This window comes from Caretta caretta, chromosome 1 (assembly GCF_965140235.1).
Source record: "Caretta caretta isolate rCarCar2 chromosome 1, rCarCar1.hap1, whole genome shotgun sequence".
NCBI lineage: Eukaryota > Metazoa > Chordata > Testudines > Cheloniidae > Caretta > Caretta caretta.
In genome coordinates, this window is record NC_134206.1 from 142,063,024 (window position 1) to 142,089,538 (window position 26,515).

At 39.8% G+C, this 26,515-nt stretch overlaps 1 protein-coding gene across 3 annotated transcripts in view; it reads left to right on the top strand.

The window, feature by feature from the left end:
- CNKSR2 (connector enhancer of kinase suppressor of Ras 2) overlaps positions 1-26,515 on the top strand; it is a 376,791-nt gene that overhangs the window by 34,413 nt on the left and 315,863 nt on the right. For all 3 annotated transcript variants that reach the window (XM_048862811.2, XM_048862821.2, XM_048862830.2), the window contains exon 2: positions 21,939-22,102. In XM_048862811.2, the coding sequence (XP_048718768.1) occupies positions 21,939-22,102 (164 nt within the window). The remainder of the gene's footprint in view (positions 1-21,938; positions 22,103-26,515) is intronic.

Consider the following 26,515-nt stretch of genomic DNA (forward strand, 5'->3'; position numbering starts at 1 on the left):
AGGGGTTCCAGTGTTAGGTGGTATAATCAAAGTACAACCCATACTCGATGGGGACCCCATTCTGAAAGAACTCTTTCCTGAACCCCCACGTCTGGCCGTCAGACAACTCTTCCAACCTCATGATCAGAAGCAAGCTCCCCACAGACCAGGACACGCCAACTCAAAGCAGCACCAAACCCTGCCATAACAACAGATGCAAAACTGCAGATGTATCTCCACTATTACAATTATCAATACTCCCCACAATACACCTTTCAAAATCCATGGATCCTACACATGCCTATCACAACACCATGGTATACCTCATCCAGTGCACTAAATGCCCCAACAACAATTATGTGGGTGAAACCAGACAATAACTACACTCTCAAATCAACTCACATAGGATATTTTTGTCTTTTATCGTTTGCCTATCGTGTGGGTGAACACTTTTCACAAAGCGGTCAGTCTATATCTGACCTCTCAGTTTTCATCCTCAAAGGAAATCTGCACAACACTTTCAAAAGACAATCCTGGCAGCTTAAATTTATTACTCTGCTAGATACCAAAAATCACAGACTGAAGTGAGACACTGGATTTATGGTTTATTATAACGATCTGTAATCCACTTACCTTCCCTTTTTGTCCTATGTCTGCAGAGATGTTAAGAGGCCGCTCTACCTTGAATGGTTCCTTACAATAAGGGCTAACTAGCTATGCTAAACAATCTGTTCCATCTTGCATTTTGCTGGGAATTCCTTTCCCAGACCTGCAGAAGTGCTCTGTGTGGCTTGTAAGCTTGTCTCTCTCCCCACAGAAGTTAGTTAAGGAAAAGATACTACTTCACCAACCTTGTCTCTCATATACTTAAACTCATGCATATTTTGTAGGACTTGGACCTATATTTTGGATGTGCAACCTGGTTGACTTACATTTACAAGAGAAATCTTAATATGGGGGAATTTCCTGATTTGTGAAGGGATTTTGTTTGTGGGGGGAGGGGTTGATTTATTTTTTTCAGCTTTAATAGTGCATTAATGCTAGTGTCTTGCATTTAATTTGTCCTTCACTCTTTTTCTATGACAGTCATACATTCTTGCATGGTTGCTGATAGTGCAAGTAGTATTCAAGCAGAAGTATATTTATGTTGTTACTTTTACATTTCAGTGTATATTCTCTGTTGTTCTTTACTTATCTTATGTTCATAGTATGATAATGCTACTCTGAAGAAGGAGCCCATATGCAATTTTGCACCGTTTAAGGCTGCTGTGAGCAACTGATTCACTGAGGGAAGCAATAATATTATCTCCAAGTATTTCAAAATGGAAATCCTAGTTAGTACTGTTTCCCAAGCATTTGGTGAAAATGTCGTAATTTCTGTAGTACATCCTTGAAAATTTGAACCTACAATATTATACAAGATGGGAAGGTTAAATCTTTTTCAGATTATTTTGAAAGTATTGTTGTTCAGTTGCCTGCTCATTGACCTGATATGTAAAACTGAATATTATTCACTAATTTACTTTATAAGATGCTTTCAAAATCTCCTAGTGCCGGCATACTTAATTCTGTTTGTCTGAGAAAACCTGTAATCCTGTGTTTGCAAATCTTGATTTGCTTATTAGCCTTCCTCATCCTAACTGAAAAAGAGAGAGAGGCTTTGGACTAAAATCCAATGGTGGCTGGCCAGACATTGAAAGATTGTTTGCACAGCTGCATCTAGGCAGTGACCAAACCATTAAACAACCTAGTGGAGGAAAATGAATAAGAGATGCTTGTTGGCCGGAACATTAAATTTCCTGGGCAGTGCTCTGCATGTTATGAAGTCATTGCACAAGCTGGGTCAGTGTCCTTACCCATTCCCCTGCCCCTCCTCCGCCCCTGTCCCTCCCGCTTTACGTTCAGGAATAATTTGTGCTTTGCTTTTTCATAATAAGATAGTGGTCTTAAAACAATTCCAATGAATGATGCACTCGGTGTATCTTAAATATAACTTAAATTAAGAAACCTTTTCCTGATAGTTAAGTGATTCACTGACATGAGTGAAGACTGTGTCTGGATATCTGTCTTGTCTCCTTGCAAACTGTAGATTATGAAACTGGGCTACTGCACCATAATTTAATCAGTAGCATCAGAAGATCATTAAGCTCCATTAAACATTGGGTCACCATCCTAACAAACGAGTATTAAATTATGGCTTGCAATTTAGCAATGCTTATTCAAGAGGCAATCCTTAGGTTCCTGGCAAGTGTTTAATGGTTTATTATCGAACAGATGCTTCAGAGTTTAACATATGACTAAAATGTTAAGTTGTGTCAGAGAAGATGGGTGCAACACTAAAATATGGTTAGGTCACTTTGGTTCTATGACTACATTAGACACAAATCAGACTGTATGTGCAAAAATGAAGTGATTCAGTAAGGTGTCATTGAAATTAGGACACTTAGTAGGTAGTAACATTAAAATCAAGTAAGGGCTTCTCAAAATGCTCCTTTTTTCTCATCAAAGGTTGGTTTACAATATCCATAGCTTATTCTGGGACTGCCTTTGTAAAATCTATTGACCAGTGATAGTGGAAAGCTTTCCCTAATGAATGATGGGGATGTCAGCCATCAATTTCTGAAGAATTTTAATTTTTTATGTAAAATAGTAATTTTTAGGGCTGTCAAATGATTAAAAAATTAATTGCGATGAATTGAATGTTTAGCACATCTGGCATGTAAATATCTAGCAACGCTGGCTACAGCAGTGCCATGTGAACACCTGTTCTCACTTTCAGGTGACATTGTTTACATTTATGGGAGATAATGCTGCTTGCTTCTTATTTACAAACTTGTTTGTCTTAGCGATTGGCTGAACAAGAAGTAGGACTGAGTGGATTTGTAGGCTCTAAAGTTTTGCATTGTTTTATTTTTGAGCGCAGTCATGTAAGAAAAAAATTCTATAGTTGTAAATTGCACTTTCACAATAGAGATTGCACTACAGTACTTGTGTGAGGTGAATTGAAAAATACTATTTCTTTTCTTTTTTACAGCACAAATATTTGTAATAATAATATAAATGAGCACTGTACACTTTGTATTCTGTGTTGTAATTGAAATCAGTATATTTGAAAATGTAGAAAACAGCCAAAAACATTTAAATAAATGGTATTCAGTTATTGTTTAACGTTAAAACTGATTAATCATGACTAATTTTTTAATCTATTAATTTGTTTTGTGTTAATTGCTTGAATTAACTGATTAATTGACAGCCCTAGAAATTTTATATTCCTTTTGATTGTGACCCATTACAGAACTGTCTGACTGAGTCTTCAGACAGATGGCTCCAGGGACTCTACTCTGCTGTTCATAGCTTTATCAAGCATCATCAACAGAGTGAAACTAACAAGACTCTCCAGTCTGTTTCACTGTTGCTATTCAGAACCCTGTAGGCAGCAGTGAAATCATCAGGAGGCTTGTCAGTTCATTGCTGTTCAGTGCTTCTGCTGCTTAGGAAAGCTATGAGGGACAGTAGAGGAAGCACTGGAGCTATGTGGTGGGTAAAACAGCAGAGGTTCTGAGGTGTGGGTTTGGCTAGTTTTGGGGCTGAGGAAGGGGGAAGTGAGATTGAGATCTTTTCTCTGTCCAGCTTCAAATTTACCATAATTTTATATCTATCTCTGTCTGGTTGGTAAGAAGGATCCCCCATGCAGGAATCCGAGCATCTTCTCCTTTCTCAGCAGCTGGGAAGGAGGAATTCGGTTTCTCAGCAGAATGTCATTCATAGACATCTTTCTTGTCCACCTTTTGACAATTAGTTTTAGTTCTCTGTTAAATGTCTAGTAAAATAGTTCAAGCACTGTCCTAGATCCCCATCTAGTGAAGACTTATGTCATTGTGATCAATATATTGTGAAGAAAGCCTTCACTGCTGTGCAAGAAACCAGAGTGCTCCTTTCATTGTTAGAGGCTGGGAACACTGTGCTAGTGCTACAGTTTCTGATGAAGGAAATTAAGAAGCTAGCTTCAAAATGGTTGAATTTCTCTCCACTGGCTCGTCTGCAGAGTTACACTGGTGATTGCTTTGAAGGAGAGCATATGCTTATCCTTCTGTCTCGAAGATACAATGATGGTGATTTGAGCTATTAGGATAATGTGGTGAGAGAGGCTACCTAGGTTAGAAGGGTTCTTCTGTGACTGTCACAGTTAATAAAATCCAAAATTTCATGTATGTTTATTTTTAAACAGAGTACTGTCACAAATCTGTATGTAACACCTTGTCACACTATTTTTTTTCCTTTTGGTTTTCGAAAGATCCTTTTAAAGAACACCAGCTAACATGTTGTTGAATTTTTAGTGCAGGATATGTGTGTCTACAACGTTTCAAAAATGTAATGTGTATGAAACCTTTTTTTCCATTCCCTTACTTTTCCTCTCTTCAGAATGGTGAAATTCATCACTGTGCAGAGGATCAGCTGTAAGTGGGACGTCAGTGGGGCATACTGTCTGCGTCTGGGTGAACCTTAGTCTGTGTTCATAAGCTGTACAAGTTGTCCTTATCCACTAGTACTTGGCTTAAGGCAATAGCCTTACTGTTGAAAGACACCATTGCAGTGGAAATAAAGGAAGAGGGGTTCTAATTAATAGAGGAATTTCAGTGTGAAGTAAAGACTTTAAGGTACTGTATGTGTGGAATATACTTGAGACTGAAATATTACCTAAGCATTAGTATGGGTACAGAACAATGGAAGATAGGAGTGTGACTGATAAATACATGTTTGATTAGTGGTTTGGCAGTCAGGAATAATGGATGTTAAGTGATATGTTTGCTGATTCTTCAGATCAGGCACTTTCTAAAATGTCATCCTCTGGAGGATTATCTTGGTTCAGGAGCTTTGCTATGGTGCCAGAAGATTCCACAGCAGATCCAAGGCATAGAGATGGGGAAAGTAAACTGGGATTACTATTCCTATTTAAGAACTATTCGTTTGGACTTGTGCAATTCTTAAAAAGGGCAGCTAGCCATATGCTTTAGGCATGCTTGATGTCACTGTAAAATACATAACAAAAATACCCAGGTAAGCAAATACCTAAGGTAAGTAACTAGTACAACTCACTGAACTGTTTCTTTAGAAATCTGTGGGATGAAAATAATTTTAAAAAATTTCATGAGGTATCACTGTCTAGTAATGTAATTTCTGACAAAATGATTAAGGGTATTAAGAACAAAATACTAGTTTTTTTAGACATTAATACATTGATATATTTGATCAATGCTTTTAAGTTACAAAAAGTCTCTTACCAGCTTAATCAGGTTGTAGAACTTTTTTTGGTCCAAATTGCAAAACCATTATAAATCACAAATTATGCCAGATTGTAAAAATTTCTGTTTGTGAAAGGCTGAAGACTAGGAATTGCATGGGCATTGCAAGGGAGGATTAAGAGTGCTTGGCTCGCAGTTTGGGGAAGCTTGCACTCTGACTGTCTACGTTAGGCCTGATTATTAATAGTCTCTACCTTGTGTAGTCATTTGTAATGATGTCAAGTACTACCATTCAAATATGGGTGCATTTTACGTTTGGTTAGCACAGCTGCAAATGATTATGTGAGGTGAAAGAGAGTGGGGGATTAGGCCCAATGTGTCTAGCTTGTCAGAGTCATTTGTCTTTTAGTCTAATGTGCATAAAAAGCTGTGATTGAGACTGGTGTCTAGAAAAGATGAAACTATTAGAAGTATTATCTGTACAAAAACCATTCCCTATATCAAAGGCCATCCTTTAAAGGTTGGTCACAGAAATGTTTATTTTTGGCTGAAACTATGACTAGTTGGGTTACTGTGTATGGTCGTGGGAAAGCAAAATGAAAACTAATGGAGATGTTTATATGATGAGCCTTACTTTTTAATGTTGCTTCCTTTTGGGTGTTCTGCTTTGTTTAACTTAATCTACCATGGATTTTCCATCAAAGTGTGTTCTATCATAACGCTTTGCATTTATGCTTAGAATTATCTTTAGGGATTGTGGTGATTGTATCACTATGTGGGAAATATTTGAAGTACACAATTATTTATATAAAGTATGCACTGTGTATTACATAAATGTCTGAGTTGCAGACCTCTAGAATACACATTGCCTAAGGGTTAGAACAATTCCTGAGTTTGATTGGCTTCAGACCATATTACACACTCTCCAGATGTTTTCAACCATCAGGCACAATTATAACAGTGTTGCCCTTGAACCAAGGTGATATTTGTTCTATCACTTTAGATTTTTGTTAGGGCTGTCGATTAATCGCAGTTAACTCATGCATTAACTCAAAAAAATTAATCACGATAAAAAAAATTAATCACGATTAATTGCAGTTTTAATCTCACTGTTAAACAGTAGAATACCAATTGAAATTTATTAAATATTTTTGGATGGTTTTCTATATTTTTAAATATATTGATTTCAGTTACAACACAGAATACAAAGTGTACATGCTCACTTCATATTTATTTTTGATTATAAATATTTGCTCTGTAAAAATGATAAAAGAAATAGTATTTTTCAGTTCACCTCATGCAGTGTGATCTCTTTATGATGAAAGTGCAACTTACAAATGTAGTGTTTTTTTTTTTGGTTACATAACTGCACTCAAAATCAAAACAATGTAAAACTTCAGCGCCTACAAGTCCACTCAGTCCTATTTCTTGTTGAGCCATGCTAAGATAAACAAGTTAGTTTACATTTACGGGATATAAAGCTGTCTGCTTCTTAATTACAATGTCACCTGATCGTGAGAACAGGCGTTTGTATGGCACTTTTGTAGCCAGCGTTGCAAGGTATTTACCTGCCAGATATGCTAAACATTTGTATGCCTCTTCATGCTTTGGCCACCATTCTAGAGGACATGGTTCCATACTGATGATGCTCGTTTAAAAAATAATGCGTTAATTAAATTTGTAACTGAACTCCTTGCGGGAGAATTGTATGTCTCCTGCTCTGTTTTACCTGCATTCTGCCTTATATTTCATGTTATAGCAGTCTCAGATGATGACCCAGCACATGTTGTTCGTTTTAAGAACACTTTCACTGCAGATTTGACAAAACAGAAAGGAGCTATCAATGTGAGATTTCTGAAGATAGCTACAGCACTCAAACCAAGTTTTAAGAATCTGAACTGCCTTCCAAAATCTGAGAGAGATGAGGTGTGGAGCATGCTTTCAAAAGTCTTAAAAGAGCAACACTCAGATGCAGAAGCTACAGAACCCAAAACACCAAAAAAGAAAATCAACCTTCTGCAGGTGGCATCTGAATCAAATGATGAAAATGAACATGCGTCAGTCCGCACTGCTTTGGATAGTTATCAAGCAGAACCTATCATCAGCATGGATGCATGTCCCCTGGAAAGGTGGTTGAAGCAAGAAGGGACATATGAATCTTTAGCGCATCTGGCATGTAAATACCTTCTGATGCTGGCTACATCAGTGCCATGTGAATGCCTGTTCTTACTTTCAAATGACATTATAAACAAGAAGAGGGCAGCATTATCTTCTGAAAATGTAAACAAACTTGTTTGTCTGAGCGATTGGCTAAACAAGAAGTAGGACTAAGTGGATTTGTAGGCTCTAAAGTTTTACACTTTGTTTTTGAATTCAGTTATTTTTTTGTACATAATTCTATGTTTGTAAGTATAACTTTCATGATAAAGAGATTGCACTACAGTACTTGTATTAGGTGAATTGAAAAATACTATTTCTTTTGTTTTTAAAGTGCAAATATTTGTAATAAAAATAAATATAAAGTGAGCACTGTACATTTTGTATTCTGTTTTAATTGAAATCAGTATATTTGAAAATTTAGAAAACACCCAAAATATTTAAATAAATGGTACTCTATTATTGTTTAACAGTGTGATTTAATTGTGAAATTAATTGTGATTAATTTTTTTAATCTCTTGACAGCCCTAATTTTTGTTAGTGCTTGCTGTTTGCTTGAAAGATGGTAGAAAGCAGCCACAGTATCAATAGAATGGCATGGTGATGTTAGATGGACTCTTGAGCTGTTCTTTTGACTTGTAGACACAAGTGCATGCTATTCTTGGTAAGTGTCCACATTCAAGTTTCCTCGTGGTTCAAAAGGGAGATACTTTTGGTCAAGAAAGATGCACAGAGGTGAAAGGGTTAATAGAATGTCAGTGTAGAAGCTGCTTCCATTTCCTTAAGTTTCAGAAGGGTAAAAAGATGGTTTCTATCTCTTTACTATTTATCTATAGATTAAACTTTAATAAATGTTTATTCAAATGCCTCCCACTAGTGAAAAGGCAGACTTGAAGCTGGAAGGAAACACAGTTAAGAAATCTTCAAGTACTTTATACGCAGTATCTCTTTTTAAAAAGGATGCTTTATATTTTTCAAATGACCTATTTATAGCACAATTATTACTTACAGTCAGATGTATGATAATGCATTTTTTTGCGGGTGGGGGACAACAGATCCTACAACTTTAGATACACAGAGGAAAAGAAAGTATGGGAAATCTGTTCAATGGAAAAAATTACAGACAGCCTTATATCAGGATCAAGTAGATTTTAAAATATATGGCTACCATTTTTGGAATTTGAACAAAATAAATACACAGATAATGAGATGAGCTTGACCAAATACATATAGATCTTTTAAAGGTAACAAATACAAATTATGAATCTTTAATACTTGTATAAAAATTAATGTATATTTATAAGATGTGAAAAGTTCTAGTTATATAGTATAGAAAGATATCATCATGTAGTTTCCAGATCCATCATTTAGGTTTTGCATAAAAGGTTTTACAAATCCTAATATTAACAAAAAAATATTAAGAACCTTTAAAAAAAAACCCACGCTGTTGGGATTTAGACATCATCCCTATAATATTTGTAGCCCATATATTTCAGCATTGTGTTTAATGCAGTAGATCTCAAATTACAACTGTCCAACAACCAGTTTTCTACATTGTTCTTTCCTCTGGTCTCCAGGGCAATCAGAACAGACAGAAAAGGAGTACTTGTGGCACCTTAGAGACTAACCAATTTATTTGAGCATGAGCTTTCGTGAGCTACAGCTGTGAGCTGTAGCTCACGAAAGCTCATGCTCAAATAAATTGGTTAGTCTCTAAGGTGCCACAAGTACTCCTTTTCTTTTTGCGAATACAGACTAACACGGCTGTTCCTCTGAAACCTGTCATTATGCAAAGAACAGACAGAAAATGCTATGTTGAATTGGTACAGAACTGCAAGATGAGTTGACCAGCAAGAAAGTTTCTCTTTTGTGAAGGGATATGCAAAATAAATTGAGGGAGGTGGGGAGAGAACCAGCATGCTAGTGCATTAAAACCAGAAAGTAAAACACACTGGAAGGAAAAGTGCTGGTTGACTTGTTAGTTTTCATTATCATAGCTGAGCGAATTGCAAAGACAATGTGTAAATGGTAGAAATCATGTTAGATAAATAATAATTAAAAATTCTAATATGTGTTAATAAGAACATAAGAATGACCATACTGAGTCAGACCAAGGGTCCATCCAGCCCAGTATCCTGTCTTCCAACAGCGGCCAGTGCCAGATGATTCAGAGGGAATGAACAAAACAGGGCAATTATCAAACGATCCATCCCCTGTTGTCCAGTCCCAGCTTCTAGTAGTCAGAAGATAGCTTTTTAAATTATTTGTTACGCATCCTGGGTCAGGACCTTGTTTGTGTTTGTACAGAGCTTAGCACCCTGGGACCCTGATTTGTATTGGGGCCTCTGCATACAAACCTTAAATAATTTATTATTAAATATAATCTTAACCTGAGGTGTCATACCTCTTATTGTGGTTTTTTTTTTATAGTTTTAACAACAATTTCATTCAACTTTTTCAGAAATTGCTATGGTCTAGGCTGTAAATACAATTCACTTGCTAATGTGCCAAGTTCAATATCATTCTTTATGAAAACATTAATTTTATTAAGGAAAGTTTTAAGGGCATGATGGAAGCTTCACTGTGATAAACTATCTGTAGATATTTTTACTTTGTGCTAAGCATGTTAGATAATGCTTGGACACCTTACTGGAGGATTTTTAAAAAATATAATGTAACAACTAAACTATGTTTATTTCAAAAACAAACAAACAATTTTTTCTTAGTAATGATGGGCTTAGCTTGCAAAATTTGGATCCAGATCTAAATTTCCTCAAAATTGATGTTTCATGTTGTTTCTGGTCTATCTCTAGTTTATAACTAAACCCTCAAATTGTGCTGAACTTTGAGGCTTTAAACCATTCCAACACCAGGCAAAGAGGATCTTTCAAATTAAAGTATCAAATACCATGATGAATGCATACCATCCTCCTCCCCCTTTGCAGCCAGTCATAGCAAACTATTCTGAGTAAATGCCTGCATTCCCTGTATGAGAGATGGTATTAATGTTGGCTTCATTCAAAGGATTCCTGACTTTTGCTGCTGTGGGTTGTTTGGCAGGCTCCTTCCTCCTTTTCCCCTTTACCTCCAAGACATTTCTATTCCCATTGACAACCACACAAACTTTCAGCATGCTTCAGCATTTTTGGTGTGCAAAGGCCACAGCTGTATGTTGAACAATATATCATTTATAATCCAATAAAAATAGTCCTAAATAAAACAATGATAATTTCTTACATTGAGAAGAAGAATAATCAGGGACATTGATCCTCGGTTTTCATAGAAATATGGACAGAATTGCAAAATTTGGGTCTTCTCACTGCATTTAGCAGTATTCTACATATTTTAAGTTTTCCTTACAAAAAAAGAAAATGGGTTTGCTGTGAACTTTTGGCAATGTTAAAACTATCTTTCTGAGTTGGCAGGCGCGTATATTGAAACCAGTAGCACCCAGAGGAGTGTGAATCTTCAAGTTTGTCAACAGCAAACTCTGCAGGCATGAAAACAGAAGAAATTTTAATCACATTGGGAGGACAGGACATGAATTTAACTTAGGGGAGTAGTATCAGAGATGGGGGGAGGGTGGCTATTTCATCCCACCTTTCTACTGGAACCCTTCACATTGCCCCAATCACACTTCTTTGCTTCCTAGATCCAGTCTAATGTGAAGATCCCCATACTTCCTCTGATGGTCCTTTCAACTCCTATAGCAGGGGTCGGCAACCTATGGCATGCATGCCAAAGACGGCACGTGAGCGGATTTTTAATGGCACGCTGCTACCTGCTGAGTCCCAGCCACTGGCTCAGCTCAGCCGGCTGCCGAACCCAGGCTGGGACCCCGGTAGGCAGCAGCGTGCCAATAAAAATCCTGCCCGCCTCGGCCCACCCCCTTCCCATGGGGGCAGGGTGAAGAAGCTTAGTCCTGCCGGCTGCTGCTGCAGGGCAGGCAAGCTCCTGCCTCTTCCCCCAGGGTACTGGGTTCCTGCCCCTCCTCCTCTCTCTCCCTGCTGCCGATCAGCTGATGGCCCTTGTGAGGGAGGGAGAGAAGTGCTGCTCCAGGAAGGAGGCGGAGAAGAGGTAGGGACAGGGACTTGGGGAAGGGGGGGTGGAATCAGGGCATATCCCCTCCAGCCCCCTGTCGTGAGCTGCTCAGGGCAGGGGGCTGGGAGCACCCCCACAACTCCAGCCCACACCCCCAGGCCTCTGCTCTGACCCCTGCACTCCCTTACACACCCCCAGCCCTGACTCCTGCACCCCCCCAACACATACCCAGCAGCCCACACCCCATGCCCTGATTCTTGCAACCCCCACATTCCCACCCCCACCCTGAGCACCAAACGGGAGCTCCTGCACCCCCCCCCCCACATTCCCACCTGCACCCCTTGCACCAAATGAGAACTGCCCAGGTAAGCACTCCACACCCAAACCTCCTGCCCCAACCCTGAGCCCCCTCCCTCATTCTAGCTCCTGGCCAGACCCTACACCCCAACCCCCAGCCTGCTCCTTCACCCCCAGCTCTGTGCTCAGTGCACTCCCACCCTCAGCTCAGTGCAGAGAGAGAGGAAGAGAATGGGTGAGAACCAGGGAGAAGGTAGGTACCCACTCTATGTGGGCGGGTCCAGGATCCCAGACTGGCAGTGGGCTGAGCGGCGCTGGCAGGAGCCGGCGGAGAGAACCCTAGACTAGCAGTGGGCTGAGCCGCTCATCCCACTGCCTGTCTGGGGTTCTGGCTGCTGGCCCCTTGGCTGGGTCCCAGCCGCAGGTCCCACTCAGCCCGCTGCTGGCCTAGGTGAATGGAACCCCAGGCTGGCAGCGGGCCGAGCGGGCCGGCGGCATAAGATCAGCATTTTAATTTAATTTTAAATGAAGCTTCTTAAACATTTTGAAAACCTTGTTTACTTTACATACGACAACAGTTCAGTTATATAATGCATAGACTTATAGAAAGAGACCTTCTAAAAAACATTAAAATGTATTACTGGCACGTGAAACCTTAAATTAAAGTGAATAAATGAAGACTCGGCACACCACTTCTGAAAGGTTGCAGACCCCTGTCCTATAGCATATTGCTCCCCTTCTCCTGATAAAGAATAGAACAAAATGGAAAAATAAAAAACATAATTCCTACTTCTTTGTCTCCTTGTGCATTTGTGGTACTTTGCTAAATTAGGTCACTACTATCTGCATGCTGTTTCCTCTGGTAGGAAAAACTTCATACAGCCATAATACATATGCATAATGGAGCCGAATATTGTGCTGACAACCTTAGCTCTCTATGGAGTGTAGTTGTAGCCGTGTTGGTCTCAGGATATTAGAGAGAGCAAGTGGGTGAGGGACAATATCTTTCATGGACCATTTTGAGCCACACAGAGACTTGAAGAAGAGCTCTGAGTGGCTTGAAAGCTTGTTTCTCTCATCAACAGATGTTGGTCCAATAAAAGGTATTACTTCACCCACATTGTATCTCAAATGCAGGTCCCTTAGGCCACAGGATGTGAACTACTATTTACTGGGGCCTGGGTTGGAACCCAGTGGCACATGGAGGGCTCAGGTTCCCCTATCCCTGGCCATGGACTCTTGCTGCTGGGCGACATGGGGGTCATGGACTCTCATTGCTGGATGGTATTGCTTGGCTCAGACAACAAATCCCTCTCCACATGGTGGAGAATGCAGGCAATGCCTAGGTTCTGTTAAAAGGGTCACTGGAATGTCAATTGAAGTGACCCAAAAGAGGCTATGGAAACTGAGAAGCTTTACACACAGACCCCCAATTTGTGAACCTTTTGAATACCTTATTTTTTATTGCATTTGCAGCCCATTTCATGACTTTGATGCATGATTTAACCCTGTCATATAAGATGATAAATTTGCACGCTAAGATCTGTAAATCTGTGTTTATTCATACCATATATAAACAAATAAAAAAAATTGTTTCGTCTAAGTTTATAGAAGTTTTTTAATTTTAAGAATAACTGAAATGTACTAATATGAAGCAATTGAACTGTGCACCAACATTGGGTGGGCCAGTATTAAATAGTGTTCCAGTAGGTGACAGCCTTAGAATGTTAACCCTACTCCTTTAGTTCAAAGGTTGGTTTTCTCACCTTTACTCACACGAACTGAAGCACACCACCAGAGAGATACAAAGACTGACCAGTGGCATTTTCAAACGATAAAACAGCAAGCAATGTCAGTTTCTTGTTGGCCATCATCGATTGAACGTATGTTTTAATGAGCCTGAGCTTTGAAAAGCTGTCCTCACCACTCACAACTGTGACGGGCAGCATGAGCAGAATCCTCAAAGCTATCCACACATTAGGAAAAATGTCCTTTAACTCTGCATCATGAATGAATTGGAGAACTTGGATTGGAGAGTGCTTCCCGTGTTGCAAAATGTGACGGACATTGTCCAATGCGACAAAGAGATCTTTATCATTGATGATGTCTGAACATTCCCCATGTGTCAGCATCTGGTGAAGGTCTGTACAATTGCTCAAGAGTGTTTTCCTGTTTGCCGGCAGCTTACTAAGGTCATACAAAATTGCCCAGGTCTTTTTGTAGTGCTTCATATATCCAAACCTTTCTTTGATGGACACGCGGGCCATGTCAATGAGTGAGCAAAAAACCACCCTCTTGAATTTTTCTTCTGAGCTTCCCATCATCTCATCTCTGCTTTCGGAACCAAACTCTCTTCTTCCAGTAAATACGAGTTTCCTTGAAGACAGGCTCATTTTCTGCCATTTCCTTGGCAGCAGTGATAGCATCTTCAAAGTGGTTGTCTCTGTGGGCCACAACGAAATCAAGGCAGGTTCTCATCAAAGTTGTAGCAGTCGTGATGTCCACTGACTGAGTTTGTAACACCTTGCTTGCAGAACTTACTTGGAACAGGATATCATGCCAAACGACAGTTCAGACCAGAAATTTGAAGATCTGGTTTTCCAGGCATTGCGCCTCATGTGGGATTCCAGCCTTGGCTTCACTTGAATGCGCCAGTTCCATCAGGGCGTCGTAAACCTCAGTCACTTGATACCTCACTGGCCTTCTGCTGTCAATGTGGCTCTCCCAGCAAGTGTCACTTAGTGGCTTCATGGTCAGATTTTGTAACATTGTCCGTGAGGATCCTCACCTGATAGTTAATGCTGAAAACAGGATGTGATGGGCTTCCTCAGGGTGCAGCCTGGAACTGGGGTACCATTGAGCGCTCTGGCATACCAATCTGGGTCCCCTCTCACACTGTGAGGCTGTGACAAGCTGCAGTCCTCTCCAGGTCTTTCACTTACACAGTCATACACGAGCAAGGATACACCCATTTGCAGTTACATGAATGCTTCTTCTAGCCACTCATGAACCAACAATAGAGATGTTTCAGCCATTTCCCCCCAGCTGTCCAGCCTTGGACCCCAAAAGCCTGACCAATGGACATTTATTACCCAGTCCACCCCTCCCTCAATGTGGAGAGGACAACGCACCAGCCCTTGTTCTTGAGCGGATTTCCCTTTGCCTTTCAAACAACACACTGTTTTAGGTAAAAAATATAAAACAGATTTATTAACTACAGAAAGAGAGATTTTTAAGTGATTGTAAGTAATAGTGTACAGATCAAAGTTGGTTATCTAAGAAATAAAACAAAATTGCAATGTAAGTTCTATGCACTAGACAGGATTTGAATCAGAGTCTCATCCTGATGGTACAAACAGTCCACCAATCTTCCATACACAGGCTATAAATCCCTTCAGCCTGGGACTACATCCCCAGTTCAGTCTTTGTTCCTAAGGTGTTTCCAGGTGTTCAGTTGTGGGGAGAGTGGGGCAAATTATGATGTTCCTTCCCCCATTTATAGCTTCATTGTTCCAAGCAAAGTCCCCAGCACAGTTTGTGGGAAAAGTGCAGGCACAAGATGGAGTCCAGTGTTACATGAGCTGGTCACATGCCCTTGCATGCTTCGATGAGTCACAGCAGGGACCGTTCCCCATATCGTGGCTAGAACGTTCACAGGAAAGTCCATCCGGTGTGGATAAGCTGTTTCCATGGCCTATTGTGTTTCTTAATGGGCCCTTATCTTGAATGTTTCTTCTACAATGTGCTCCCTGGATTGAATGTAAACTACCCCAGGAGAAAACACATTTGAAATACTGGTACATATTACAGTACATACATAACTTCAGATACAATGACAGCACATACAATCCAACAGGATATTAATGTTCAACAGTTCAAGACTTTTAGAATGATATCTTACAAGGCATACTTTGCACAAAACATATAATAATTTCAGCATGGTAAATATTGGGGGTGCCATGGTGTTGCTTTCGGGTACAGAATGTCACACAAGATATATATGCTTTGCAAAACTCCAAAGAGAGATAATGAATCTAAAGAAGATGATGTTGCATCTGACACAACCATTAAGGGAATGGCAGCCACAAGGCACAAAGAAAGCTCTTCAGTTTAGCGCAAGGATCCTTGCTTGGACACCACTGTTTCTTCCCTTCATGTTTGCGCCATTGTCGTAGCCTTGGCCATGGCAGTCCTGAAGCTTTATTTTATTCTCATTCAAAATGTTCATAAACAGTTCTGTTAGGTCTTTTCTTGTAGAGTTGTCCACAGACTGAAAACAGATGAAGTGTTCCTTTACTTGGATACAGCCATCCTCTTTGTCAACAAATCTTACTATAAATGACATCTTTTCACTGTGACTAATGTCGGGAGTGCAGTCTATAATTACGGTCTAGTACTTGGTTTTGCCGAGCCTCATCAATATGTTATCAAGCCATAAGTTCATTCAATTTGTTTTGATTTGTTTTGCTGCAGTAATGGTCCATAGCTTCTTTATGAACTACTCGACGTAGGTGCTTACACATGACATCATTGTATTTCCCAAGGAGCTCTGCCAAACTGAGGAAATTACCTTTATGTTCAGTGAACAACTTATTCGAAGAGCTCCGGAAAACCAAATTATTCTTTGTAAGGAAGAGGGTAATTGAGATCAGACACTTGAGCATGTTTCTCCAATGCTGGGTTTCTACATTACTAATGCACTGATTTTCTGCATCTGTGCATTTACTCAGCTTGAGCCTGGACTCAACCTCCATCCATTTGGAGTAGGCCATAAAATGGCCAGGAGGCTTTTCATGTTGCTTCAGAGCAACAGTTAAGTAATGCCAGTGGTTGTACCCAGAAAGCACAAGTAACGATTTGGCATTCTTTTCAAATATTTTGCAACAAGAACAGACCACTTTGTCAGTTGATTTCAAGTAAACTAGCCAACGCCAATTTAGTTTCTTACCGTTCTTGAGCACTCTTTTGTAGTGTAACTGAGAAGTGTCTCTTCTGCTCATTTACTGGTGTCATATCCTTAATTTTTCCTGGCCCATTCATATGATGATCAATATCAGCAGAGTTTAAGATCACTGGCTATAAAGCAGGATCTGATGTATCGATTTGTGGTTTGCAATTTTTTTCACTGCTGTTTCTGTCATCATACGAGGCTGATTCGTCTTTGTTTCTCTCCTTTTCATGTGAGCTACATTCTTCTTTATCATCACTCCCCTTTATACTACCAGGAAAATTGAATGATTCTCCATCACTTTCCTCACTTTTCCATTCCTTATCTTCAGGTAAATCTGCTAATTCCTTAGTATGCTTAGCTCCTCAATTTCTTCTGCAGTGGGATGATTGCTACTGTCTAAAGCCCAGTCTATGTTGTTCATTTCAGATATTTTTGTTTCCTATACTGAGCTCCTGAAGGCTTCTTTGAGGGCATCTTATTATTTCTACGGGAGAAAACAGACAGTCATAGGGAGAGCAAAAGTCTGTGTTCTACAGTCCTAGAAAGTCATCAAACATTATGGCAAAAGAAGTAACAGTATTTCTTTTATATTGTTGCATAGATAGGGGTTTGACAGATATCTCTGGAGTCTCATTAAATACGTCCTTTTTTAGTTATTACCTCCTCTTCAAGTCTTAAAACACAAGTACACTTTCACAATTACACAATAAAACCAGGTTCACAGTATCACAACTGAGCTCTTACTTTACTTTGTTCTTATATCTCACTAACTGACTGGTGACACCCCACCCCTTATATACCCACAAAGGCATGGCTGACAACATTCTAGGAGGTTCAAAGAAAATGTAGTTCTCAGAAAGTCTAGAAGGTTCCATGAGATTCTATAAAGATCCAGAATATTCTAGGAGGTTAGTGAATAATGAATCCACATATGGAATACTAGGAACATTTTACTTCAAACATTCTATTTTCCCTTTTCCCACTAACAACAAAAACAGCACCCTGAGCCTGGCACCCCCCAATCCCAGCATGCCAGGCAGTCACTTGCCCATAAATCTGGCCCTGGTTTTCGGTTGCTCTTTAAGTAAGAAATAGAATGAAAAAAATAAGCAACTTAGAAAGGATGTTCTAATTTGGGATAATAGGAAGTAATGCAGCTCATTCATTATTGTGGCAGGCTATTCTCAAAATGTCCTTTAAATTATGGCTTTGCTCTTTCTTGGTTTTATGAACTTGGTGAGGCAGGCAGTTGCCTGCATTTCTTTCCCCCTACAGACTGTCTGCATGAGTCTCTTCTATACCTGAGCAACAATTAAAAAATATACAAGAAGCAAAAAAAAAAAAAAAAAAGTCTATTTGAATGCAGTTTTCTTTAGAACTGACATATAATATATGTTTATTGAATGGCTCTATAATGACTCATTCTTAATTTGTATTATTAGCTGGGAGTGATAGGAAACTAGTTTTTCTGATTACATCAGTGTTTCATTTGATTATTTCCACAGTCTACGTAAGCAATGTGGGAATTGTTAAATGAAGAAATATCAAAAAAGTACTTATTGGCTTTATTTATTTAATTTTTTTGGCCTACTATGAAAAGACATCAAATGTCTGCAATCTGTTTTAACACTTTTTTAAAATATATAATTCATGTTGTATCATCAGGAAAAAATGTTCTGCCAACCGTTTGAAGTACTATATTTAGTTCCTTTCAGAAAATACATGTGCCATTATATGAGAGATTTCAGATGTGAAATAACTTGGAAAATGAGATTCTCAAATTTCAAAAGCCTAACAAGGTCTCTAACAGCTTTCTGGGAAAGTATATGAATATGGATTATTCAGAAAAATTCAGTGAAAACTATTTTCATGTGTTTGGGGGAGTGGTGCACGTGTGGGTCTGAATAAATGCTTTTTGGGAGTCCTTAATCTTTGAATAAAGTCAGATCAATCCTTTTCTCAACTTTAGTTGTACTTTAAGCTTTACAGCAAAGGGAGGCAGCACATGCACAAATTGGAATGTAGGAATGTAAGGTGGCCTTTTTTGCAAGGGAAGCGACAGGGAGAAAGTACTGCTATTTATGTATCGTATAACAGTGCTGGACTTTATTCCCCATGTCTCTATACTGAATGTAACCGGTAGTGAGAGTCCCAGAAGGATATGGCAGCACTTGGGTGAACTGAGGACCTCCCATTCAAATGATGGGAACAAATAGAACTGACACTTCTGGACTAAGAATAGGGATTTTATCTTTGGAGGAGGTAATGGTGTCTATATTCTGTGAAAGAAGCAGGATCCTCTTAAACATGCATGCACACGTGCGTGCGCACACACGCACACACAGTGCCATGGGTGTGTATCCTCATTTATAATCTTACATTTTTTTATACATTTTTTCTTTAATGAGGATTGGATACCCAAAGCATCAATCTTGTTTTTCCCTTTAATAATAAAAATAATAACAACAACAATTAGTATTTAATAAATAGCAAATGGACAGGCTAATGTGGTAACACATCCAAAATGACAGGCCATTTTGTTTTGGCCTGGCAGATCATGCGTGTTTCTACTTTATTTAAATCATCCCTTTTATCTATTGATGGCAACCAAACCATACAGTGTTTGGATCTACCGTTTGTCTTCAGTGGTCCAGTTTAACCAATCCAGAATCCCTTCTCCCCTTTTTTCAAGATTGATTCAAGAGATAAGAGGGTAGGGACTTTATTACATCAGCTCTCATTATTGAACACCAGACTATTGCCTTTTCCCTTACTGGAGAGTAGGGGACATTTTTAGCTTTCCAAGAGCCAAGCCTATAAATTCAAAAATTAGAAGGTGGAGGGAGTATTTAGTGTAAAATGAGTCAGAGAACACCATTTGTTGTGAAAAGGCTTATTTTTCTCTTAATATGTTGCTGAATGTGTCTCTTTCAGTAAGTGGACAGCTACTCAATTAGAAGAGGAAAAGGAGCGCTGAGGGCACAAAATGATAGTTTGATGGTGTGTTGCCTCAATGAGTTTGTTTATACTGCTGTGGGAGGAGGAGAAAAGCGTGTTCTTATAACCTGCCTTGGCTAACTTGGGTAAAAAATAGCAGTGAAGACATGGCAACTTGGATCAGCAGTTTGAGTTAAACTGTAGGGTAGCCTGGAGTTGAACTGTGTGTTTGTGCAGTGTCTAGAACAATGGGGACTTAATCTTGTTTGGGGCTTCTAGTGTACTGTAATACAAATAAGCCATGTGATGTCCTCCACAGAAGAATCTGTCAGGCTGGACTGGCAACTTCCCAGCTGTAGAGAACATATTCTAGGTAAATGTACTTGTGCTGGGATGCAGACTTCTTGCTTTGCCTGGGATGGGAACCGCCAGCCATGACCCAGTGGTGCTGCTGGGGTGAGGCCACATAGTGGATTGAGGACTGAATCCTGGCAGGGCCATTCAGAGCTCTACTTGAAAGCCTCTCTGAGCTGAGGTAATTAAATGCATATGCACCTAATTATGCTCAGAACCTCAAACAGGCCCAGACTGCTTTCATGTGGTAAAGTGAATGGGATTTGCTGTCTAGAAATCAGAGCAGGAAGACTGAGTTTTCCTATTTACATGGTATGATTATGTACGGTTTGTTTTTGTAGTTTGAAGTATGTGGATTTAAGATGCATGAAGAGATTATGGCCGTGTGCGTGGTGTTTTAGTTGCTCTCCGAGAGAAGAAAATCATACAAAATGAAAACAAAACCCCACAGAATTTTCTGAATAACCTGGGGACTCCTGTGAAGTTCCTATTCAGCAGACATATGGGCTCTTGCACTCACATGCTGCCTTACTTCGATTTTTATGCTTTCTGATTGTTCAGTAAAAGTGTTGTCTTTCGTTCCCAAATAAGGTAACAATTTTTAAAGAGCAGATTGCTTATTACCTTTATATCAAGATGAGGATGGCGGAAACTCCTGTTACGAGTTGTGATTTTGTTTGTTTGTTAAAATGTCTATAGTAAAGGTATGCACTGTAGTTGCAGCCATGTCGTTCCCAGGATATTTGAGAGACAAGGTGGGTGAGGTGTATGTCTGAAGAAGAGCTCTGTGTGGCTTGAAAGCTTGTCTCTCTCACCAACAGAAGTTGGTCCAATAAAAGATATTATCTCACCCACCTTGTCTCTATAGTAAAGGTAGTTCATTTCAAATTAGTTATGGATATTGCTTTCTGTTAAGTAATGCTACTAAATGACTTCAGGTAACTCTAAATATATGATGTACTTAACTAGGAATTTTATTAAATCTTACACGGTGAATTTCTAGATGGATAAGTAACTTGTAAGACACCTTATAACCACCTAATAAAATTCTAGTGTCCTTCATTGCCTTCATGCAATTCAGAGACTAATAGCAATGGACATAGTGTGGCCACATGCTCTGCAAGCGTAACACCGACAGACCCCAGTCATTGACGGGCGGGATCGAACTTGGGACCTTGGGAGCTAAATGCATGAGCCTCTCCTGCATGAGCTAAAAGCCACATGGCCCTTAGGTAAGGCTGTAGAGCAGACTCATTAATCTCTAAAAGGTCTCAGTGCCACTAGAGGAGACAGAACACCACACCCGGGAGGTGTGTGGGTTACACAAGGTTCCCCATAAGTTCTGCCAGTTTTGGGCCTCTCCAACAAAGACTACCAGTCCAAAAAATGCCCCGAAAACCTATAACAAATTATGTCAAGTAATCTGGTGGTTTTTGGTGCAGGCAAAAATATGTAGTAAGCTAGACTCCAACTAAGTCTTAAACCTTGTGTTCTACATAGTCTTGCTCACTCTTTGGGACAGATTCTTTCCCCTATTCCAACCGCCATATATTGTTCTATTAATGTCTGGCAGCTATTAACACACTGCAGCTGGCCAGGGGAGATTCTCAGCAGCATAGGTTTGCCATAAGTGACCCTAGGCTGCTGCCCTTGGAAGACCTGGCATAGGAGATGTATCAGATTCACATGCATAACACATAGCACTACAGGGATTCAGGGCTGCCATAAATGGAGGAACCAGGGCTGCTGTTTTGGCCCCAGGAGCAGCCCATAATCTGGAGCATGCAAAGGGGCATAAAGCCACCTTCTCTCCTCTCTGTGCAGCATAGAATTAGATCCTTTGATTTTTTTTTTCTAATGCTTAAACATTTTGCTTATCCTTCATGGGCTTTTGTTTATTTAGTCCATTTTAGTTTGACTTTTTATTTGTGGAGTCCAGAATGTTATTAACTTTTTCCCCTTTCCCTCTCTTCTTGTAGGTCTTGATGATTGCCTGCAGCAGTATATTAAGAACTTTGAGAGAGAGAAGATTAGTGGGGACCAGCTACTACGTATTACTCACCAAGAACTGGAGGATCTGGGAGTCACACGAATTGGCCACCAGGAGCTTATCTTGGAAGCAGTTGACTTGCTCTGCGCATTGGTAAACTTCCTGGGAAGGAGGGGAGGAAAGAAAAACAGGAAATATATATTATTTGAGAGATTGCTGAATAAATAGTTAAACAAATTCTTCACATTAAATGCTAAATTGCTTATATATTGTAAAATAGGAAGTAGTGCATGCCATCATGCTCAGTTGTTGATTAGAAAGAGGCTTTTAATTTAATAAACTGGTGTCACAGATTTGAGGCTGAGAGGCTTGCACATCAGCCTTAAGAAAAAAATCATCCTAGATCAACTCCCCTTCTCAAAGGCTAGTTTCTATTCAAATTGTAATGTGAAATTGTTGTATGAGAGTGCAATAATTGGATTCTGGTTGCCTTTTAAAAACAAAAGGTCCTGATATTAATCAAGTCAGTTTCCAGTGTCCCTTTCATGCACTCCCTTAGAGTATTATACATTACATGTTGGATGATTATTCCAGTTTGTTAAAACATAGCTGCTTTTATTTTACAGTAAAAAGGATTAACTGTTGAATAATTATCTAATGTGTGAATAGATTCATAGATACTAAGGTCAGAAGGGACCATTATGATCATCTAGTCTGACCTCCTGCACAACGCAGGATTTCACCCACCTACTCCTGCGAAAAACCTCACCTATGTCTGAGCTATTGAAGTCCTCAAATCGTGGTTTAAAGACTTCAAGGAGCAGAGAATCCTCCAGCAAGTGACCCGTGCCCCATGCTACAGAGGAAGGCGAAAAACCTCCAGGGCCTCTTCCAATCTGCCCTCGAGGAAAATTCCTTCCCGACCCCAAATATGGCAATCAGCTAAACCCTGAGCATATGGGCAAGATTCACTAGCCAGATACTACAGAAAATTCTTTCCTGGGTAACTCAGATCCCACCCCATCTAACATCCCATCACAGGCCATTAGGCCTATTTACCATGAATATTTAAAGATCAGTTAATTACCAAAATCATGTTATCCCGTCATATCATCTCCTCCATAAACTTATTGAGTTTAATCTTAAAACCAGATAGGTCTTTTGCCCCCACTGCTTTCCTTGGAAGGCTATTCCAAAACTTCACTCCTCTGATGGTTAGAAACCTTCGTCTAATTTCAAGTCTAAACTTCCTGGTGGCCAGTTTATATCCATTTGTTCTTGTGTCCACATTGGTACTGAGCTTGAATAATTTCTCTCCGTCTCCAGTATTTATCCCTCTGATATATTTATAGAGAGCAATCATATCTCCCTTCAACCTTCTTTTAGTTAGGCTGAACAAGCCAAGCTCCTTGAGTCTCCTTTCATAATATGTATGCTTCCTGACATCTGATTAAAGACATGAATGGTATAACGCTCACTAAGAAGGTTGTCTGCATTCTCAGATGTGGGATAGATGCTCCTACTGGGCATGGGATTATAGAATGAGAGGATAGAGTGTGATTCCACTAAAATGTTCTTGATTTTCCAAATTACTGGGGTTTTTAATATGAGCTAGCTTTCAGAGCTTCAGAAGCATCTGTAGGGAAGCCTAATCCCAGTGGAGCGAATCCAAGCTGAAGGATTCAAGTGGTCTTCAGGGGGCTTTGTAGTCCTGTGCATCTGCCAAAGTTGTTTTTCCATGTGACATGTCTCTAGGTTGTATTGTCATTTCTTTGGTGGGGGTTTGGAGTGGGGATGGGACTCAAATTAAAAAAAAGAGGGAAATACAATAAGACAAGAAATAAGATAGAGGTTTGGGTTTTGAACACGCTTTCCTCTAAGAACATTCTGTAAAGTTGTACCACTGTTGACAGTGACACACAGAGCTTGAGTGCAATAGGAGAACCTAGCCCTGGGGTCTGAACATATTTAAGATTTTGTATGTGTACATACACGTGTGTGTGTGTGTGGAGAGAGAGACCCGCACACGGGACTCTTCTGAGAACTGCTGCAGATGTTCAGAGGGATGTAAAGTAGGTTATTTGCTATAATATAAAGTTCAATGAAAATATAAAGAAAACAAATGTTTATTAACTCAGAAGAAACAAAATTGAACTTAGTGTGTTTGGAGTGGCTGCACACTAGTGTAAACAAGACAGATTGTAACTTTTTTTTCATAAAAGCATTTAGTTACACTGAGTGAGCGTTATTTGTTATAGCTAGTATAAGCTTGTTTCCTCATGCCCAGTTACTCTCATTTACATTCTGAGAAATGGGTGCACCATATATTTATAATTACCACGCACATAAAATAATATAATGGAGTTGGATTACATGCACAGGATATGAGGAATTTGTAGTGAAGGTTAAACATCATGCTTAGTTTGTGCTATTGTCTAGACCAGGGGTCGGCAACCTTTCAGAAGTAGTGTGCCGAGTCCTCATTTATTCACTCTAATTTAAGGTTTCGTGTGCCAGTAATACATTTTAACGTTTTTAGAATGTCTCTTTCTATAAGTCTTTACATACAACAATAGTTTAGTTATATATTAAAGTAAATAAGGTTTTTAAAATGTTTAATAAGCTTCATTTAAAATTAAATTAAAATGCAGAGCCCCCCGGACTGGTGGCCAGGACCCGGGCAGTGTGAGTGCCACTGAAAATCAGCTCACATATCGCCTTTGGCACGTGTGCCATAGGTTGCCTACCCCTGGTTTAGACATTAGTGATCAATGTTATGTATAGGTATTTAAGAAAGATAGGGTATAAAACTAACCTTATTTAAGCAAGTGCTTAATTGATTACCTATACCCCCTTTTCTGGGGTTCTTTTAATTTCAATTGCTTAACTAAAGAAAAGGATTCAAGTTGAATTTAGTTTTACTGAGTTTATTAAATATCATTAACAGTAGCAGCTAATAGTATAAGGATATCAGACGACAAAAATAGCATTGAGTTATGATTTGGCTAGCACAAACTAGAAAATTGGTTGATATAACCATTTACATTTTTCAGACTCAAATCACACAACCACAATAGAAAACAATACTTACACTTAAGCACGTTGTTTAGATTTTTGATTGAGTTTCTCAGAATAGGGCTTCGCTTTGTGACAACTGGTTATCACCACCGGTGTTGATAATGCAAAAGAGGTAAAACAATCCAAAACTACAGCACAAGACACAGTTTGGTCAGTTACTTATGTGCCAATTCACCCAGGTCTCCTTTCCAATGGATTTATAGCAGTCAACCCTTTTAACCTACTTCCCAAATAATTATATTAGTCCCAGGACCTGATTAACACTCCTAACTAATGTAGGTCAACTCCTACATTTATACAGACTGCTTAGACTGAGTGCAGTTCCAGACGTTTGCAGACTTTGCCTCATTTATGTCTGTATACCCTTGAAAGGCAGTATGAAACCATTAATTATGGTTTGGGCCCTATCAAATTTATGGTCATGAGAAACACATCATGGACCATGAAATCTGATCTCCCCCATGAAATCTGGCTATTGTAGTGGAGGCGGGCTCCTACCATGCACCGGGCTCCAGCTGCTAGTCCTGGCTGGGCTGGAGAGGGGTGGCACTTCCTCTTACCCTCCAGGGGCCGCTTCCGGGGCTGGGTCAGACCCATCTTTGGGAACCCCCACAGCTTCAGGAAGCTCCACGGGTGTGCTGCCTTCAGAGCCCAGCTGGAAGCTGCGGCAGGATGCTCCACAGTTTCTGGCTAGGAGCCTAGCTCTGAAAGCAGCGCAGAAGTCAGGGTGGCAGCCGCAGAGCTTCCTGTTCCTGTTCCCAGGTTCCCAGAGGTGGGTCTGACCCAGCCCCAGAAGCGGTTCATGCAGGGGAAGAGAGAGTCCTGTTCCTCCCCAGGCCCACAGGGACTAACAGCTGGAGCCTGGTGAATGGTAAGAGCCCAACAACTTCCATGTAAGGAGAGATTTAAAAGGCTAGGACTGTTCATCTTACAAAAAAGATGACCAGGGGTGCGGATATGATAGAGGTCTGTAAAATCATGACTGGTGTGAAGAAAGTGAATAAGGAAGTGGTGTTTGAATCTTCACATAGCACAAGAATTAGGGATCACTCAAAGATATTATTAGGCACTAGGTTTAAAGGCCAAAAGTATAACTGGAATCAAAAAAGAATTAGATACGTTCATGGTGGAAGGGTTCCTCAATGGCTATTGGCCAATATGATCATGGATGCAACCCTATGCTCTGCATGTCCCTAAACCTCTGACTGCCAGAAGCTGGGTGTAGACAATATGGGGTGGATCACTTGATAATTGCCCTGTTCTGTTCATTCCCTCTGAAGCTCTGGTACTGGCCACTAGACTGTTGGTCTGACCTGGTATAGCCATTCTTATGTTTTTATGTTTAAAAGTTCTGTGGATTGGGATTTTGGAGGCTGGTTCTTGACAGCATTTTAAAAACTGTGAGTCAGACCTTCGGATGGTATAAATTAGCATAGCTTCACTGATTTACACCAGCTGAAGATCGGTCACTTAATGAAACCATCCTTG